Source organism: Amblyraja radiata, chromosome 18 (genome assembly GCF_010909765.2).
Source record: "Amblyraja radiata isolate CabotCenter1 chromosome 18, sAmbRad1.1.pri, whole genome shotgun sequence".
In the NCBI taxonomy this organism is placed as follows: domain Eukaryota; kingdom Metazoa; phylum Chordata; class Chondrichthyes; order Rajiformes; family Rajidae; genus Amblyraja; species Amblyraja radiata.
Window position 1 is genome coordinate 9,317,500 of NC_045973.1, and position 20,608 is coordinate 9,338,107.

At 46.4% G+C, this 20,608-nt stretch overlaps 2 protein-coding genes across 7 annotated transcripts in view; both read right to left on the bottom strand.

The window, feature by feature from the left end:
• The window catches only part of tafa4 (TAFA chemokine like family member 4), a 136,473-nt gene extending 135,172 nt beyond the window's left edge, over positions 1-1,301 (bottom strand). For both annotated transcript variants that reach the window (XM_033036677.1, XM_033036676.1), the window contains exon 1: positions 400-1,301. The gene's annotated coding sequence lies outside the window, so the exon portion shown is untranslated. The remainder of the gene's footprint in view (positions 1-399) is intronic.
• A 12,203-nt stretch (positions 1,302-13,504) lies between these two features.
• The window catches only part of eogt (EGF domain specific O-linked N-acetylglucosamine transferase), a 35,086-nt gene continuing 27,982 nt past the window's right edge, over positions 13,505-20,608 (bottom strand). For 4 of the 5 annotated variants that reach the window (XM_033036683.1, XM_033036681.1, XM_033036680.1 and 1 more), the window contains 3 exons: positions 16,456-16,575; positions 15,684-15,786; positions 13,505-13,948 (listed from right to left, as the gene is read on the bottom strand). In XM_033036683.1, the coding sequence (XP_032892574.1) occupies positions 13,802-13,948; positions 15,684-15,786; positions 16,456-16,575 (370 nt within the window). In that variant the 3' untranslated portion in view covers positions 13,505-13,801. The remainder of the gene's footprint in view (positions 13,949-15,683; positions 15,787-16,455; positions 16,576-20,608) is intronic. The other variant, XM_033036682.1, reaches the window with a different exon arrangement.

Consider the following 20,608-nt stretch of genomic DNA (forward strand, 5'->3'; position numbering starts at 1 on the left):
TCAGCCACAAACACACACACACACACACACACACACACTCTCTCTGGTAGCGCTGACTGGAGAACACTCCGCCAATTCCGTGTCTCCCAACATGAAGGCTCAGTCAAGAGCCCAACCCGGGTAGCAACAATTGGCAAATGTGGAAACGTGCTCTTAAGATGGGGCTGCCTGAAGTGAGGTGTCTGCTGGAGTCTCCTGTGTCCGCCACTGCTATTCACACCATGATCCACACACACACACACACACACACACACACAGACCGCCTCTGTGCCGCTGCCGCTGCCTCAACTTTGTTCCCGAGCGCGGTCGGTGCCCGGGATTTCGACCCCGTCTCTCAGCCCCCAACCAGCAAAGAGCTTGAAGCGCTCAAGTGGGAAAGTTGTGATCGTATCTCCTCACCTTGGTGAATGGGAGGCTGGTACCTGCTGACTGCGCGCCGCTGTCGTCCCAAACTGGACTATCGCTCAAACACATCCCATCGGGTTAAAAAACCACACGGCGGCTTCTGAGAGAGAGGTGGTCGCTGCTAACCCAGCCTCGCCAGCCGCGCTGGGTCCGTGAGATCGGGCATCGAGAGAGGGGAGAGGTGGTGGTGGGGGGGGGGGGAATAATAGCCAGCTGAAGAGTAGGTAATGTCTTCAATTGAACCGCAAAGTCACCAGGACCGCTCGCCTCACCCGCTGCCCTCTATCACACCAAGGTCTGAAGAAGGGTCTCGACCCGAAACGCCGCCTATTACTTCTCTCCAGAGATGCTGCCTGGCCCGCTGAGTTACTCCAGCATTTTGTGTCTATCTTCTGACCAAGGCAGACATCTCCTCTCGTCTCCACCACCGCTCCCCGGAGATAACGACTGGAGCGGGTCTCTTCCCTCACTGAGCAGAAAGATGTAGCATGTATCCACCGGCCCGCACCGAGCCAAGCCGAGCCGAGCCGAGCCGCGCCTTTGGCCGGAGTCGGCACCGCTAAAAGTTGTAGTAATCGGCGCGTTGCTTCTTTGCAATGACTGCGAGCGCCTCGGAAGTCCCCCGCCTTGATCCAAGTTGGACCCTGACTCCGTGCTCTGTGCCTGGACAAGCTGGCAGCGTCGCTAGCCGCGCCGGGAGCTGTCAGAGGATGAGAGCGGGGCTTTCAAACGCAGCGGGCGTCAGGGATGTCCTTCTATCCCCGCAATTACCTCCACACACCGAGAGGAAGCGAGAGAGAGAGAGAGAGAGACCTGCTCCCATTCCTGCCCGGGGTGACGCCAGTTTGTGGACACGCCTCCCGTCCGCCAACCCCTTCACACTCACACACACACTCACACACACACACTCACACTCACACACACAACACACGCGCGGGCACACACACTCACACACACACACTCACACTCACACACACACACACACTCACACACTCACACACACACACGCACACTCACACACACACACACACTCACACACTCACACACACACACGCACATTCACACACTCACACTCTCACACACACTCACACACACACACACACACACACACACACACACACACACACTCACACACACACACACACACTCACACACACATTCTCACACACATAACACAACCCAAACGCATAACAAACACACACACCGCCACACACGCACTCTCTCACACAGACACACACACACTCACGCACCCACTCACTCACACACACCCACACACAACACACACACACAACAGAACACACACACACTCACAACAGAACACGCACACACTCACACACAACACATACGCACACTCACACATTTTCACACACATAATACAGCGCACACACACTCTCACACACACATAACACAACACATACACACACGTATTCTCACACACACAACACACGCGCGCACACACACGCACACTCACGCATAACACAACACACGCGCGCACACCACACACACGCACACGCACAACACACACTATGTAGGAAGGAGCTGCAGATGCTGGTTTAGACCGAAGATAGACACAGATGCTGGAGTAACTCAGCGGGTCAGGCAGCATCTCACGAGAGAAGCCGGAAGGGTCTTGACCCGAAACGTCACCTATTCCTTTTCTCCAGAGATGCTGCCTGACCCGATGAGTTACTCCAGCACTGTGTGTTTATCTCACACGCCCACACTGCCACCCTGTGGGAAAAAAACTCATATTCCTACGTAAACCCCTTCGCATCCAGCACAGATATCACTAGAAGCGGTTTACAAGGTCTGAAGAAGGGTTTCAACTCGAAATGTCACCTATTCCTTTTTTCCAGATACGCTGTCTGACCCGCTGAGTTACTCCCTCTGTTAGAAACATAGACACATAGAAAATAGGTGCAGGAGTAGGCCATTCGGCCCTTCGAGCCTGCACCGCCATTCAATATGATCATGGCTGATCTTCCAACTCAGTAACATGTACCTGCCTTCTCTCCATACCCCCTGATCCCTTTAGCCACAAGGGCCACATCTAACTCCCTCTTAAATATAGCCAATGAACTGGCCTCAACTACCTTCTGTGGCAGAGAATTCCAGAGATTCACCGCTCTCTGTGTGAAAAATGGTTTCCTCATCTCGGTCCTAAAAGATTTCCCCCTTATCCTTAAACTGTGACCCCTTGTTCTGGACTTCCCCAACATCGGGAACAATCTTCCTGCATCTAGCCTGTCCAACCCCTTAAGAATGTTGTACGTTTCTATGAGATCCCCCCTCAATCTTCTAAATTCTAGCGAGTACAAACCGAGTCTATCCAGTCTTTCTCCATATGAAAGTCCTGACATCCCAGAAATCAGTCTGGTGAACCTTCTCTGTGCTCCCTCTATGGCAAGAATGTCTTTGTTTGTGTCTTCGGTTACAGAGTCCTCCAGTTTTTACTTTGTTGAATTGCTCTGGCAGAAACAAACCACGGTCCATCCGTCCCCTTCCCTTCAGCTCCCCCGCTTTCATTGCAGTCACACCAGAAGATTAGCAGGGATTCAGCTCGCTGGAGTCTCTCTCCGCAAAGCTGCATTAAAGCGGCCATCAGAGGCGACGCCGAGGATGCAATAACACAGACATTTTAATTCAGCCTTTTATCTTCAAAGGTTTCTCCCTCGAGGATTCGTTGAGTTGTGAGATCATTGTTTTAGTTTTAGAGATACAGCGCCGAATCAGGCCCTTCGGCCCACCGAGTCCGCATCGACCAGCGACCCCCGCACACTAACACCATCCTACATACACTATGGACAACTTTACCGTTATACCAAGCCAATTAACCTACACACTTGTACCTCTTCGAAGTGTGGGAGGAAACCGAAGATCTTGGATAAAACCCACGCAGGTCATGGTGAGAACGTACAAACTCCGTACAGACAGCACCCGTAGTCAGGATCGAACCCGGGTCTCTGGCGCTGAAATCGCTGTTAATGCAGAAACTCTACTGTCCATTGTTGAGGGATTGATACTGACTCGCGAGATGCTGCCTGACCCGCAGAGTTACTCCAGCTACACACACACACACGTGCAAACGGGTAACCGGTGAAGAATGTAATATATTGAAGAGTGTAAAGTCCTGGAATAACTCAGTGGGCCAGGCTGCGTCTCTGGGGATCATGGATTGGTCGTTGATGTAAAGTGTCGGAACTCTTCGGACTGAGAATCGGAAGGGAGACGGAAAAGATAAATGTAGATAGAGGGGAGAAATAGTGTAAGTCCAGGTGAGGCACGGCGTGGGGGGGGGGGGGGGGGGTTGTTAGAGGTTACCTAAAATTGGACAATTCTGTCTGAAGAAGGGTCTTGACCCGAAACGTTACCACTTCCTTCTCTCGAGATACTGCCCGATCCGTACTCCATCACTTTGTGTCTATCTTCAATGTTCATACCGTTGTGTTGTACGCTACCTTCTCGATGGGGTCGCTTTCAAGAACCCTTCACTACCGCCGAGGGCACAACAATGGCAATGCTTTGAAGACTTATATTAAACACGTCGGGTCCCTGCCTCGTTACCTAGGCCGAAGCCAAGGGTTCCGACATTCATTCTTGGACCACATTGAATTGAAAAGGCATTTAAAATGTTTGTATTAAATTAATTCGGAAGATTGGCAAGTGTAGATGGTCCAGATGAGCTTTGAACATGTCCACCGCCAGTTTCAAGCTCTACGCTTGATTTCCCCCCCGCGCTAATACAAGTACATTTAACACGGAATCTACCTACAATTTACAAGTCCAGGGGAAAGATCTTTGCAATTACCAGACAGCGGTGTTTAGAATCGCAGGGAACCCGCACATGACTGCGGCAGGATCGCACCACGGGCTTGGATAGAGTGGATGTGGAGAGGATGTTTCCACTAGTGGGAGAGTCCAGGACCAGAGGACATATCCTCAGAAGTAAAGGACGTATTTTAGGAAGGAGATGCGGAAGAGAGGGATAAGGGTGAATGTCTTTAGTCAGCGGATGGTGAGTCTGTGGAATTCATTGCCACAGAAGGCTGTGGAGGCCAATTCAATGGATATATTTAAGGCAGAGACAGATAGATTCTTGATTGGATGTCAGGGGTTATGGGGAGAAGGCAGGAGAATGCGGTTAGGAGTGAGAGATAGATCGGGCATGAGTAAATGGCGGAGTAGACTTGATGGGCCGAATGGCCTAATTCTGCTCCTATCATTTACGATTTTATGATCTTAAGGGGTACTTTCGTGCTACACTGAGGCACGGTGGGGGCAGCGGTAGAGTTGCTGCCTTCCAGCGCCAGAGACCCGGGTTCGATCCTGACAACGGGTGGCTTGTCTTGTACGGAGTTTGTACGTTCTCCCTGTGACTGCGCGGGTTTTCCCCAGGTGCTCCGGCTTCCCACCACACTCCAAAAACGCACCTATTACACGCTTTGTCCAGCCCCTCCTCCCTTCTAGGTTAATCGGCTTCGATCAAAAAGATAGTAAACTGTCGCTGGTCGGTGCGGATTCGGTGGGCCGAAGGGCCTTTATCCGCGCTGTAGGTCTAAGCTAAAATTAAACAAGGAATTCCTGATGCTGGTTTCCAAAACAGACACAGAGTGCTGCAGTAACTCAGTGGGTCTGGCAGCATCTCTGGAGAACGTGGATAGGTGATCGCGAGAAAGGGTCCCGACTCGAAACGTCGCCTATCCATGTTCTCCAGAGATGCTGCCTGACCCTTTGAGTTACTCCAGCACTTTGTGTCTTCTTCACCTCCAGTCTGCCGGTGACATCTACCGGCGAATATTAACCAGAACTGCGAGGTGTAAATGCATGAGGTTTACACATAGGCATAATGTCGGGTCAATCTCAGCAGCGGCTGAAACATGAGCACTGAGAATAAGACTTGGGTTATGATAGCGACCGCGACATCCCACTGTATCCACCTCTCCTCCAACAACGAAAAAGGTCATTCCTTGAGTCTGAAGAAGGGTCTCGACCCGAAACGTCACCCGTTCCTACTCTCCAGAGATGCTGCCTGGCCCGCTGAGTAAATGCCCCTGTCCCACTTAGGAAACCTGAACGGAAACCTCTGGAGACTTTGCGGTTCCCGGAGGTTTTTGTCCAGTCTTCCACCACCTGCTTCCACTACCTGCAACCTCCGGCAACCACCTGCAACCTCCGGGAACCGCACGGAAACCTTGGGTGGGGCGCAAAGTCTCCAGAGGTTTCCGTTCAGGTTTGTCATTCCTAAATTTCGACCAGGATTTTAATCCTTCAAGGAGGCACATGAACGTGATTGTGTTCAAGAAGGAACTGCAGGTGCTGGAAAGTCGAAGGTAGACAAAATTGCTGGAGAAACTCTGCGGGCGCGGCAGCATCTATGGAGCGAAGGAAATAGGCAACGTTTCGGGACGTTTCTCCAGCAATTTTGTCTACGAACGCGATTGTGAGTGTGTTATGCCCGCGTACCACCAACACTGTGGGTTGACTAGACGCAAATGACGCTTTCCACATCTTTCGAGAGGTTATCACCAACTTTTCCCCAAGGAATATTCGTGGCTAGCTTCCCCGATTGTTCGACGTGGAAGAGACTACAAAAAGTAGTAAACACTGCCCAGTCCATCATCGGCTCTGACCTTCCTTCCATCGAGGAGATTTATCGAAGTCCCTGCCTCAAAAAGGTTGGCAGTATCAACAAAGACCCACACAATCCTGGCCACACACTCATCTCCCTGCTACCTTCAGGTAGAAGGTATAGGAGCCTGAAGACTGCAACGACCAGGTTCAGGAATAGCTACTTCCCCACAGCCATCAGGCTATTAAACCTGGCTCGGACAAAACTCTGAAGATTAATAACCTATTATCTGTTATTTGCACTTTATCAGTTTATTTATTCATGTGTTTTGTAGTCAATGCCTACTATGTTCTGTGTGCTGAATCAAAGCAAACATGTAATTGTCTTATCAGGGACACATGACAATAAACTCACTTGAACTTGAACTTGAAATCTGAATTAATAATCAAAATAGGAATTTTGCTTTTCCCATAGATAGTTTGTGTTAACTTCGTGAAAATGCTGGGGCAAATTAAGCATTTTTTTTGGCGTGATTTAGAATGATCAAATTGGCATTGTCAAATCGGGCAATATGCTGCCTGACCCGCCGACTCCAGCATTTTGCGTCTGATTTCGGTGTAAACCAGCATCTGCAGTTCCTTCCTACACCAGTTAAAGAATAGCGTCGAGTTAACTCACCAAACAGATTGAATAGCTGCTAATATTATAATAATAATCCACAAAGAATGAATGGCTGGTGTTCAGGGTCTCGACCCGAAACGTCACCCATTCCTTCTCTCCAGAGATTTGCTGCCTGACCCGCTGAGTTTTACCTCTGTCCCACTTAGGAAACCTGAACGGAAACCTCTGGAGACTTTGCGCCCCACCCAAGGTTTCCGTGCGGTTCCCGGAGGTTTTTGTCAGTCTCCCTCCCTGCTTCCACTACCTGCAACCTCCGGCAACCACCTGCAACCTCCGGGGGGGGGGGGGGGGGCACACACACACACACACTTCACTCCACTCATCAGTCCGAATGGTTCCGAGCCGAAAGGTCACCTGTCCATGTTATCCAGAGACGCTGCCTGGCCCGCGGAGTCACTCCAGCACTTTGTGTCCTTCTGTGTGTTAACTAGCATCTGCAATTCTTTATTTCTACGTAACAAGATGCAGTAAAAGGGTGGAAAAGTTCCCACACGGTAGATCGGAATAAAACACAGCGTGATACGAACGCTATTAATTCAAAATATTGGACCCTCCCTCCCCCCCCCCCCCCCCCCCCCCCCCCCCCCCCTTTCTGGGCAAATAGTGTAAGAGATGTCATTGTTTTACAAACTCTACCTAGTTCAATATGACAGACACAAAAAACTGGAGTAGCTCAGCGGGCCAGGCAGCGTCTCTGGCGAAAAGGGAATAGGGGACGTTTCGGGTCGAGACCCTTCTTCAGACCGAGAGTCAGAGGAAAAGACTGGATAGACTCGTTTGTACACGCTAGAATTTAGAAGATTGAGGGGGGATCTTATAGAAACGTACACAATTCTTAAGGGGTTGGACAGGCTAGATGCAGGAAGATTGTTCCCGATGTTGGGGAAGTCCAGAACAAGGGGGTCACAGTTTAAGGATAAGGGGGGAAATCTTTTAGGACCGAGATGAGAAAAACATTTTTCACACAGAGAGTGGTGAATCTGTGGTATTCTCTGCCACAGAAGGTAGTTGAGGCCAGTTCATTGGCTATATTTAAGAGGGAGTTAGATGTGGCCCTTGTGGCTAAGGGGATCAGGGGGTATGGAGAGAAGGCAGGTATGGGATACTGAGTTGGATGATCAGCCATGATCATGTTGAATGGCGGTGCAGGCTCGAAGGGCCAAATGGCCTACTCCTGCACCTACTTTCTATGTTTCTATGTTGTTTGCAGCCAAGGATTGTTCAATTTGTCAAACGGGTTCCTCCAATAGTTTATCTCGCCCCGCAGTGAATCCAATATCCCCCTCCACCACCGCTGTGTAACTGGCTGGAGTTTCAGCAGCTGATTAAATATTTACCATGTAAGCCACGCTGTCTCCACTGTTTCCAACTGCAGGTAATCATCATAAATCTCAGCTCCAAAAACCCAAAGAGCTTCCTGGAAAACCTATTTGCAGAGCGGGTTAATGGACGAATGTGTTTCTTGGCGGAGCGTTTCCTGTTGACGATGAGCAGACGGCGTTTGCAAATGGATATTACTTTCACTCCTGGCAGATTGGACAGTTAATCCCCGCACAAAGTCCACGTTAATATAGGAAAGGGAGTCTCTGGGCCATTCCATTCAGAGTCATAGAGTCTTACAGCGGGGTAACAGGCCCTTCGGCCCAACCTGCTCACACCTGCCAACATGCCCCAGCTACACAAGTCCCACCTGCCTGCGTTTGGCCCATATCCCTCCAACCATATCCTATCTGTGTACCTGTCTAACTGTTTCTTCAACGTTAGGAAAGTCCCAGCCTCAACTACCTCCCCTGGAAGCTGGTTCCATGAACCACTGACCTTTGTGTAAAAAAGTCATCCATCAGATTCCTATTAAATCTTTTCCCCTTCATCTTAAACCTATTTCCTCTGGTCCTCAATTCACCTACTCTGGGTAAGAGATTCTGTGCATCTACCCAATCTATTCCTCTCAATCCACCATTGGCGTGACCAGCCTTACCTGATGTTGTAGAACATCACTTACATATATCTAATACATCTCACCCATTTTTACTTTTAATCTCTGGCCTTTGTACTGCAGTGCCCGCAGGATGTTCCATGCTGACCACAGGCCTGATGGACTTGTGGTCAAAGGTGTCGGTCTCCGGAAGAATCTTCCACAAAGGACAGATGGTGCGGCAATGTCCAGATGACCGGCAGCATCTCTGGAGAACATGGATAGATGATGTTTCAGGTGAAGTCCTTTCTTGAGACGGATTGTATTGGGGGGGTAGAAGGCTGGAATAGAGGTAGGTGCCGGACAAAGTCTGATTAGTCATAGGTGTAAAATAGATACAAAAAGCTGGAGTAACTCAGCGGGTCAGAGAAACCCCCCACCTCTCACCTGTGTCCACCTATCACTTGTGTAGGAAGGAACTGCAGATGCTGTTTTAAACCGAAGATAGACACGAAAAGCTGGAGTAACTCAGCGGGTCAGGCAGCATCTCTGGAGAAAAGGAATAGGTGACGTTTCGGGTCGAGTCCCTTTCTTCAGACTGGGGGGAGGTCTTGACCCCAAACATCACCTATTCCTTTTCTCCAGAGATGCTGCCTGACCCGCTGAGTTACTCCAACTTTTCGTGTCTATCTTCGGTTTAAAACAGCATCTGCAGTTCCTTCCTACACAAGTGATAGGTGGACACAGGTGAGAGGTGGGGGGTTTGATTGACAAATGGGTCTAGTAAGTGAAAAGGCTGGAGGTGAAAAAAAGACACAAGGGTGTCAGATAAGTAGCCTCGTCTCCTTTGTTTACTCTTGAAAGTCCTTTCAGAGCATCTAATTTGCACCAACCAAAATTGTAAATATTGTCCAAAAGGAAAACAAAGCCTAGTGAGAACCAACCAGGTACTTCTTGTCGATCCACACAGAGTAACTGTTTTTGTGGTGGTGGGGCAGCTGCGTGTAGGAAGCAACTGCAGATGCTGGTTTACACCTAAGATAGGCACCAAATGTTCATCTTTTCTTCTTCTTGCGTATGGTGTGCACAGCCTAAAGTTGTAGGACAACTTGTACTATTTGATTTTGTTTGATTGTGCACACCAGGTTCATTGCATTCGTCGAAACAGGGCGGACCACGTGAAGGTTGCAATCTCCCACCCCAAAATGTTCATCAATTCACGTGATAGGAGCAGAATGAGCCCATTCGGCCCATCAAGTCCACTCCGCCATTCAATCATGGCTGATCTATCTCTCCCTCCTAACCCCATTCTCCCTGCCTTATCCCCAATAACTCCTGACACCAGTAAGAATCAACAATCTATATACTCTGCCTTAAAAATATCAATTGAATTGGCCTCCACAGCCGTCTGTGGCAATGAATTCACCACCCTCTGGCGAAAGATGCTGGAGAAACTCAGCGGGTCAGGCAGCATCTCTAGAGGAAGGGATAGGTGCCGTTTCGGGTCGAGGCCCTTCTGCAGCAATTTGGTGATCCGGAGATGGCACCTTACAAAGAGTTGCAATCAGACACCGGCGACCATTTGGTCAACACGGAAACACGTGCCTTCTTCGCCGAGGCGGCAATGATAATGTTCTTTGTGTGGTCTCTTATCAGTTTAATTGCAGGCACAGGCCGCGTGAAAGAATATAGCGTTGAGAACAAAGGACAAAACGGCAGGCGGGCCCGCATGGTGCTTGATCCATGACTCATCTGAGTTCTAATAGCGAACTCGGTGTCTTGCTTAAAGGGAAGGGGTGGCACCTGGAACCATTCATCAAGACATTGTTCGGATTTCTATCCCGAGGGATCAATGCTGAAATTACAGTTGGGAGATAAGACTGAGCCGTATCCAGAACCTCGTGTAGGAAGGAACTGCAGATGCTGGTTTAAACCGAAGATAGACACAAGGAACTGGAGTCACTGAGCAGGACAGGCAGCATCTCTGGAGAGAAGGAATGGGTGATATTCTTCTCGACCAGAAAAGTCAGTCACCCATTCCTTCTCTCCAGAGATGTTGCCTGACCCGCTGAGTTGCTCCAGCACTTGGTGTCTATCTTAAGGTTGCATCTTAATACAAAATAGTCACCGTGGGCAGAACCGAACCCGGGATCCAATCTCAACTAACCTGAAGAATCGAAGTCTCTCGATTTGGAGATTCACGGAAAATCATGTCTGGTTTAAGTAATTACAAAACTTGTGTTCTTTAGCCCCAGTTAACTGAAAGCCAGCTAAATCTATTTGCAACCAATACTTTTTTTTAAAATCGGTAATATTCTTCGGCTCTGCAGCCGAATTGTGATCAATTTGTTTAACCCCAGCCGAATCCTGCCACCCCTCTGGATTCATACAGGAGCGGGTTGCAACCATAGACCAGTCTCCCAGCGCCATCTACCGGCCTCAGTGCTATCCGACTTCAGATAAATAATAAGACACAAAAAGCTGGAGTAACTCAGCGGGACAGGTAGCACCTCTGGATCGAAGGAATGGGTGACGTTTCGGGTCGAGACCCTTCTTCAGACCCCGGTCTGACCCGAAACGTTACCCATTCCTTCTCTCCAGAGATGCTGCTTGTCCCGCTGAGTTACTCCAGCATTCGGTGTCTCTCTTCGGTTTAAACCAGCACCTGCAGTTCCTCCCTTCAGAAAAATAATCTTCGACTTCCTTGCATCGTTGGCCATCGATATGAATACTATGTTGGGAAACACACACACACAGACAGGCCCTACACTCAGCAGATCAGGCAGCATCTCAGACACACACAGACACACATGTGCACACTGATATACAGATACCAGTATACACACAGAAACATACCAGACACAGACACACATGTACACACTAACACCGATGCTCATGCATATACTGACATAAAGCCACAAGTACACACACACACACACAGTGCTGGAGTAACTCATGGGATCAGGCAGCAACTCAGGAGAACATCGATGGGTGACGTTTTGGGTCAAGACCCATCTTCAGACTGAAGGGACTTTGTGTTTTTTTTTGTAAACCAGCATCTGCAGTTCCTTGTGTCTCTGTTTGTGGATGATTTGTTCCTCTTAAGTCCCACACTGCAGTGATATTTGTTGAGATCCTTATTTCAGACTGGGGGGGAAAAGACACAAAGTGCTGGAGTAACCCAGAGGGTCAGGCAGCATCTCCGGAGAGCATGGACAAGTGATGTTTCCGGTGGAGACTTTTCGATGTCATACAGACTTTAGAGATATGGCGCGGAAACAGGTCCTTCGGCCCATCGAGTCTGCACCGACCAACGATCACACAGCACACTAGCACTATCCTACACGTTAAGGATTATTTACAATCTTACCAAAGCCAATTAACTTACAAACCCACACCTCTTTGCAGTGTGGGAGGAAACCGGAGCACCCGGAGAAAAACCATGCAGGTCACAGGGAGAACGTACAAACTCCGTATAGACAGCAGTCATAGTCAGGATCGAACCCGGGTCTCTGGCGCTGTAAGGCAGCAACTCTACCGATGCGCCACCATGCCGCCCTAGTGCTCTTATGGCATTAAAATCAGTACTTCCCTGATTTCCTTTCCCCTCTCATACATTAATCAATTATTGTGATTCTTCCTCTACCCACCCACCCATCCATCCATCCACCCATCCATCATAAGCAATTAATCCAACACAGAGCATGGCTTTGGGGTGTGGAACGAAACCAGAGCACTCAAGGGAAATGCCAACAGTCGCTTGGAAAATTGCAAACTTCATTCAATTGCAGAGATCGGGATTGAACCTGAGTTCCTGGAGGTGGATTAGCATTCCCTGCTATGTCTCTGTGCCACACATCATTAATCATCTGTCCGAGGTCTTACACTGCTTAAATTCCAATCCTGTTCTCAGTCTCTTTCGGTCTGAAGAAAGGTCCCGACCCGAAATGTCACCTATTCCTTTTCTCCAGAGATGCTACCCGACCCTAAGTTACTCCAGCATTTTGTCTCTACCTTCGGTGTAAATCAGCATCTGCAGTTTCTTCCCACACACTCGGTCATTTTCAGACTGAGGGACTTAAAATTTCTCATCGCCATTCTCTCTGCTCTCAAAATGTCACCCATTAACTATTCTGCATCAGTCCCCACCACTCTTTCTGAATCCATCGTATTTCAACTTCTCAAACAATTATCCTATAAATCCTTTCATTTTAATTAATCTTATCTCAGTTTAGCCCTTTAATTTGCTCCAGAAAAGCTCGTTCATCTCACACACAACGTGTGTCAAGCTGGAAAGGTTGCAGAGATTTATGTTGCCAGGACTCGAGGCCCTGAGCTATAAGGTTGAGCAGACTCAGGTTCCATACCGTGGAGTGCTGGAGGATAAGAGGTGATCTTATGGAGGTGTACAAAATCATGAGGGAAATAAATCGGGTAGATGCACAGAGTCTCTTGCCCGGAGCAAGGGAATCGAGAATCAGAGGACACAGGTTTAAGGTGCTGATAGTAAGATTTAATAGGAACCTGAGGGGTAACTTTCTCACACAGGTAGTTGAGGCAGGTACTATCACAATGTTTAAGAAACATTTGGACAGTTACAAGGATAGGACAGGTTTCGAGGGATATGGGCCAAACGCAGGCGGGTGGGTCTAGTGTAGCTGGGACATGTTGGTCGGTATGGCCAAGTTAGGCCGAAGGGCTCTTTCCACACCATATGACTATATATTTTTTACCAGAAAAAATCCTCCCTTTGCACCTCCATCCACCCCAATCATACAGCTATGTGTTCAGTAATTTTCCTCTCATTCTTTGCAATTCCCTTCTTGAAATCTCCAAGTCCCTTTCTCCAGTTAAGACCCCCGCCCCTTCAAAACCACAAGTATGACTTCTGACAACTATTTGGTTTACTCAACATGAACAGAAGAACACTCAGATAAAAATAGTTCCTTTGGATGGATTGGTATATAAAAGGGGAAAGGGCTACATAAATATAAACCATTGTTGCACACAATTCTAATATCTAAATGGTATTTGATATTTACAGAACTTGCCTACTTTTAAATATTCGACTCCATTCATAAACGCACCTACACACCAAGGAAGGTATTTGTGATGATGCACTTGATACAGTACGTCTAACAGTAACAGATTCCAATGTCTTTACAAGGGTGTCTAAGAAATGAGCAAGTCCTTTTTAAAGTTCACCAACACAATTCAACCTCCACGTGCTGTCATAGTTCAGTATGATATTGCGTGAAATGCCATTTCGGATGCTGCGTTACTCTCTGTGCAGCGGACAAGACCAGGCGCATAAATTCAGTCACGTCAAAAGAGTAGTTGGTAAACTTAGGGTGGTCCCCAAGAGTTGGATGATGTCCCTGTGTGAAGGAAAAAGATAAAATGTATAAATACAATTAGAAAAGCTCTTCCATTTTTCAACCCTAGAAGTTAGCAGGGGTAATGGGGAGAAGGCAGGAGAATGGGGTTAGGATAGAGAGATAGAGCAGCCATGATTGAATGGCAGAGTAGATCCGATGGGCCGAATGGCTTAATTCTGCTCCTATTACATAACCTTAAAAGCAGAGCTTCCTCGAAACAACATCCCTTGCACCTATTTTCGCCTCAATGACTAATTTGTAAACCTTACCCTTCTTTCCCTACTGCGGATCATCAATGTGAATAGTCAACACTTGATGGAAATGAAAACAACGGAGGGCACAGAAAACTGCTTTCGATGGAAATCAGAATCACTAAAGCGTTTCATATGAAGAAAGACTGGATAGACTCGGCTTGTACTCGCTAGAATTTAGAAGATTGAGGGGGGATCTTATAGAAACTTACAACATTCTTAAGGGGTTGGACAGGCTAGATGCAGGAAGATTGTTCCCGATGTTGGGGAAGTCCAGAACAAGGGGTCACAGTTTAAGGATAAGGGGGAAATCCTTTAGGACCGAGATGAGAAAAACATTTTTCACACAGAGAGTGGTGAATCTCTGGAATTCTCTGCCACAGAAGGTAGTTGAGGCCAGTTCATTGGCTATATTTAAGAGGGAGTTAGATGTGGCCCTTGTGGCTAAAGGGATCAGGGGGTATGGAGAGAAGGCAGGTACAGGATACCAAGTTGGATGATCAGCCATGATCATATTGAATGGCGGTGCAGGCTCGAAGGGCCGAATGGCCTACTCCTGCACCTATTTTCTATGTTTCTATGTTTGAGGAGGCTGTGTATCGTTGAAGCCATAATGGGCTTCAGACAGATGGGGAAGATTGCTAGCACATACTCCTATCTGAGTAAGGAAAGACACAAAATGCTGGAGTAACTCAGAGGGTCAGGCAGCATCCCTGGAGAACATGGATGGGTGACATTTCAGGTTGCGACCCTTCTTCAGACAGACGAAGGGTCCCGACCCGAAAAGTCACCTACTCATGTTCTCCAGGGATGCTGCCTGACCTTCTGAGTTACTCCAGCTCTTTGTGTCTTCCTTAGTAAACCAGCATCTGCATTTCCTTGTTTCTACATTTCTTCCTTTTGAGTAAGTTAGATTCAATGAACAGAGCAATGTTATTGCTACAAAGCCCATGCATCTGTCTGTTATGAAGAAGATAAATAATTCACCCCCAATAAAGAAAAATATTGCCACATTTAAAATGAAAGGAAATGTAAATTGTCACCAGTTTGTTATGGCAATGACAAAAATAAATCTACTTTACGAACATCTTTTCCTGATTTATTACCAATTACTGATGAGTTTGGTTAAGATTATTTCCTTTTATTCCTTCATTCAATTCTTGAAGCACCACAGAATAAATCAAGTTTATGGTTCAAGTCGTTATTTGGGTTGAAAACCCAGCTGCAGGAAATAAGTGTCAATAGACAATAGGTGCAGGAGTAGGCCATTCGGCCCTTCGAGCCAGCACCGCCATTCAATGTGATCATGGCTGATCATCCACTATCAGTACCCCGTTCCTGCTTTCATCCCATATCCCCTGACTCCGCTATCTTTAAGAGTCCTATCTAGCTCTCTCTTGAAAGTATCCAGAGAACTGGCCTCCACCGCCCACTGAGGCAGAGAATTCCACACACTCACAACTCTCTATGTGAAGATCACAAACCTTATCCTGAGGTATAACTTTGTCACTTTTCTCCCACGTGGTGTAGTGAACTCCTCGAAGTCGAGCTAAATCCAAATAGCAGCGATCATCGTCACAATTGTACCTGAAGAGCAGACTTGTGTTATGCAAGAAACCGTATAAAATCTGAAGAAGCAGCTTATGGCAATGAGCTAACTCTTTCTAAGTGCCATTTGCTGCTGGATGGGTGTGTGCATCAGCTTGTCACAAGGAATTAGGACCAACAGATTGTGACTTTGTGAGGATTCAGAAGATTGATTCTATAATTCTTTCTCATCGGCAGGCATATGATATACGAGAACATTAAGATAAGCTAGTTTCAGAAGACTGAAAGATGTGAAAATTAACGGTTTTAAATGAAACATGTGGATTATAAGGATCACAAAAGTGTATGAGGGAACCAATGACTTGCTGCCTTACAGCACTAGGGACACGGGTTCAATCCTGACTACGGGTACTGTCCGTACGAAGTTTGTGCGTTCTCACTGTGATGGCGAGGGGTTTTCTCCGGATGCTCCAGCTTCCTCTCACATTCCAAAGATGTGCAGGTTTGTTGGTTAATTGGCTTCCGAAAATTGCCCTAAGTGTGTAGGATGCAAAACTGGGATAACATACAACTAGCGTAAGGGTGATCGTTAGTCGGCATGGACTTGGTGAGCTAAAGGGACTGTTGCCACTGAACTAAAAGGCGAATGCACACATGAAATTCCACCAAATACAAAGGGATTTGCAATAATAAAAGAAATTTACGTACAATTCAAAAATGACAGCCCAATCTGGAAGGAAGAATAGGTGAGTCAGTCCGGCCCCGTGAATGGAGATAAAAATATCCGAATTGTGTGTTATTTTCAGTTGTTCTAAAAATCCAATGTCTCTGAAGACAGAAAAAGATTAGAAAGTGAAGACTACAATATGAAATCTAATTTAATCAATCCTGGCCTCACATGAGCAGTTTAGTCTTTCACATCAAAAACTTTTTTTTAACCAGAGAGAAGGAATGGGTGACGTTTCGGGTCGAGACCCTTCTTCAGACAAGGACTAGTCAGACTAGTCTGAAGGAGGGTCTCGACCCAAATCGTCACCCATTCCTTCTCTCCCAGAGATGCTGCCTGTCCCGCTGAGTTACTCTGGCATTTTGTGTCTATCTGGGGCTTAAACCAGCGTCTGCAGTTCCTTCATTCACTATTTTTTTTAACCAATCTTTAAATGCATTGAGCCATTTGAAGAAATAGGAATAGAAGTTATATTGACTCTAGGTAATACAGTAGTCTGAAGAAGGGTCTCGACCCGAAACGTCACCTATTCCTTCGCTCCATAGATGCTGCCTCACCCGCTGAGTTTCTCCAGCATTTGTGTCTACCTTCGATTTTTCCAGCATCTGCAGTTCTATCGTAAACAGTACTTCATGGGAGTGCTTAAATCATTAACTAATTGGTAACATCGTTTGATGTCAGCAAATATTCCCTGTTCCCGGACACTGTAACGAACTTCACAGAGCTATTTTCACACAAAATACAGCAAGTTATGGATTTGAGTTAGCACAAATCTTTCTATAAGGGCATGCTATAGGGCTCTAAGACAATTTATCGTTCTGATTTAATTTTGGTTTATTGTGGAATATAAGGAGTTAGTTCAGTTTTATGTTCAATAATTCCAATATACATCCAGACACTCCTCATTGCATGCATGTTGGGAAGATTACGGAGAATGGAATGATAAATAAGATGCTATATTTGTGTGAACTTGCACTTGCAAAGTGTAGTTAGGCTGAAGTAAACAATGAAGCTTTATTTAAGAGATTCGTATTGAAAAGCTAATCATGATGCCTCTATGAATAACACTGCAGGACTTTTTTTTGCCAGAATAACAATCAGAAAGTGCAATACAATGAAATAAAATTCAATACTATTTGATGTTGTAATAAGAAGTACACTTCAAACAATTTATCACCCCATCAATTTCCTCCTTTTATTTTAATTGACCAAAGATGATTTTTTGGGGGGAGAAAATGGAAAAACATTCTCATCATAGAACATTCTTCTCTGCCTCCAGTCAAATAGCATGCAAACAGGCCCTTCAGCCATAATTATCCATGTCAAGCATTGACCATGTCTATTGCCCATATAAACTAGTCTCATTTGCCTGCATTTGGCCCCTCTCCCTCCAAATCCATCCTATCCATGCACCCGTCCAAATCTCTTTTAAATGTTGTTGTTGTATCTGTCTGAACCACTTCCTCAGGCCATTTCATCGTTCCATTTAACTACCAGCCTCTGTGCAGAAGTGAATGTGATCCTGTTCATTGAGTGTCAAGAAGAAAATCAAACAGAATTGCGCCCTTTACAAATGGCATGTTGATAAAATGTAAAATAATGTGTAGGAAGGAACTGCAGATGCTGGCTTACACTGAAAACAGACACAAAATGCTGGAGTAACTCAGAGGATCAGGCAACATCTCTGGAGAAAAGGAGCAGGTGATGTTTCATGTCGAGAATCTTCTTCAGATTCTGAAGAAGGGTCTCGGAGTCTGAAGAAGGATCTTGACCCAAAACGTTGCCTATTCTTTTTCTCCAGAGATGCTGCCTGGCCTTCTGAGTTACTCCAGTATTTTGTGTCTGAATGTAAAATAATGTTGGCTTGCACGGCTACACAATGAGGAAAGAGACTGAGATCAGTCGGAAGAAGGGTCGCGAACCAAAACGTCATCTGTTCATTTCCCTCCGTGGACACTGCCTGGCCCACTGAGCTCCTCCAATTTACTCTCCTTCATGTTTTCCTTGAGATCGGTGAAAGTTGCGAGTAAGATCAGCTCATAGGACACAACTTATGAGTAAGCTGGGCTCAGTTGGAATTGAAGACTCAAGTGTGCTACAAAGAGGATTATAGGTTCAGAACTTCAGTCTCAATTACAGTGGCTGAAAATATTCAGAACATTGTTGGTCAAACATAGTCTTGGATTGTGCATTGTTTGTCCTTAGACATATGCTGGTGGATAAATCCCCAGAAGGTTCTTTAATAAGGAAGAGAATTTCCAAGGCAGATTAAAACATGGCCATGAATGAAGCAATTAAAAGCAGAATGCAAAAAAACAGGCCATGAGAGTGTAGAGATCCTGGAAGATTGCAAGACTGGAGGAGATTACAGACAATAAAGCAACCCGTTATTATCTTCAGGATTTGATGCCAACTATTATGACTCTCTAAATTTTTGATGCAGGTTTTCTCAGCAGCATAACAGTGATGTGTGGGAGTAATACTGGCGCTTCCCTTTCTGCTTGTTCTACAAGCACTATTAATATTGCACAAAGCAGCCAAGCATAAAACCACTGCACAATTTCGCAGTGCACCAACCCCATAAATTGTGTTACATAAGGTTCCTGTGATCGTTCTACTCATTTACGGTCCTTCCGTCACAACACGGTCAATGAGCTTATGGGAATGACTTCCGAACATTCCTCCTCCACTCACTAACTCTGCAACATCTAACTTTTTTTCCGCATCGCAAACATACTTTTGAGGTTGGTGCACATTAGCAGTTTAGGGGCGGCAGGGCAGTAGACTTGCTGCCACACACCACCAGAGTCCCGGGTTCGATCCTGACTACGGATGCTGCCTGTACGGAGCTTGTACCTTCTCCACGTGACTGCGCGGGTTTCCTACCACACTCCAAAGACGTGCTGGTTTGTAGGTTAATTGGCGTTGGAAAAAATTGTAAATTGTCTCTAGCATGTAGGATAGTGGCGGTGTACAGGGATCGCCGGTCAGGACTTACTCAGTGGATCAAACGCTGTATCTCTAAACTAAAATGACCATATCTAAAATTAACATACCCTTCCTCACGATATCTGAGGAAGGTTGTGCTGGCTCTGGAGAGGGTCTAGAGGAGGTTTACAAAAATGATCCCGGACTGGGTGAGTTAACATATGATAAACATTTGGCAGCACTGGACCAGTACTCACTGGAGTTTAGGATGGGGGGGGACCTCATTGAAACATACCAAATAGTGATAGAGTGGATGTGGAGAGGATGTTTCCACTAGTGGGAGAGTCTAGGACCAGAAGACATAGCCTCAAAATTAAAGGACATTCCTTTAGGAAGGAGATGAGGAGGAATTTCTTTAGTCAGAGGATGGTGAATCTGTGGAATTCTTTGCCACAGAAGGCTGTGGAGGCCATCAATGGATATTTTTCAGGCAGAGATAGATAGATTCTTGACTAGTACGGGTGTCAGGGGTTATGGGAAGAAGGCAGAAGAATGGGGTTTGGAGGGAGAGATAGATCAGCCATGATTAATGGTGGAGTAGACTTGATGGGCCGAATGGCCGAATTATATCACTTATGACCTTAGCAGTAGTAATCATGCAAGGAATATACGGAATATACGGTAAATGCACAGTCCTTTAACCAGAGTATAGAAATCAAGAACCAGAGGACATAGGTTAAGGTGAGGATGAAAAAATTTAATAGGAACCTGAGAGGCAAATTTTTTTACACAAAGGGTGGTAGATATATGCAACTAGCTGCTAGAGAAGGTAGTTGAGGCAGGTTCTATGACAACAATTAAAAACATTTGGATAAGTACATGGATAGGACAGGTTTAGAGGGATCGGGCCAAATGCAGGCATATGGCATTAGTGTAGATGGGACATGTTGGTTGGCATGAGCAAGTTGGGCCGAAGGGCCTGTTTCCATGCTGTAGGACTATCACAATGGATGGTGAAATAAGATTTAGTGTGCTGTTCCTTAAAATGTAGCAAATGCACATTATGTCTTAAAATCATAGGTAATCAGCAATGCTGTTTCTCCTGAAGAAACTTAAACATCATATTTAACCACACAAATGCCTCTTCCTGGTAATACCCAACATATTCTTCACCATCATCACAAACTCAAGGCATGGTGGACGTAG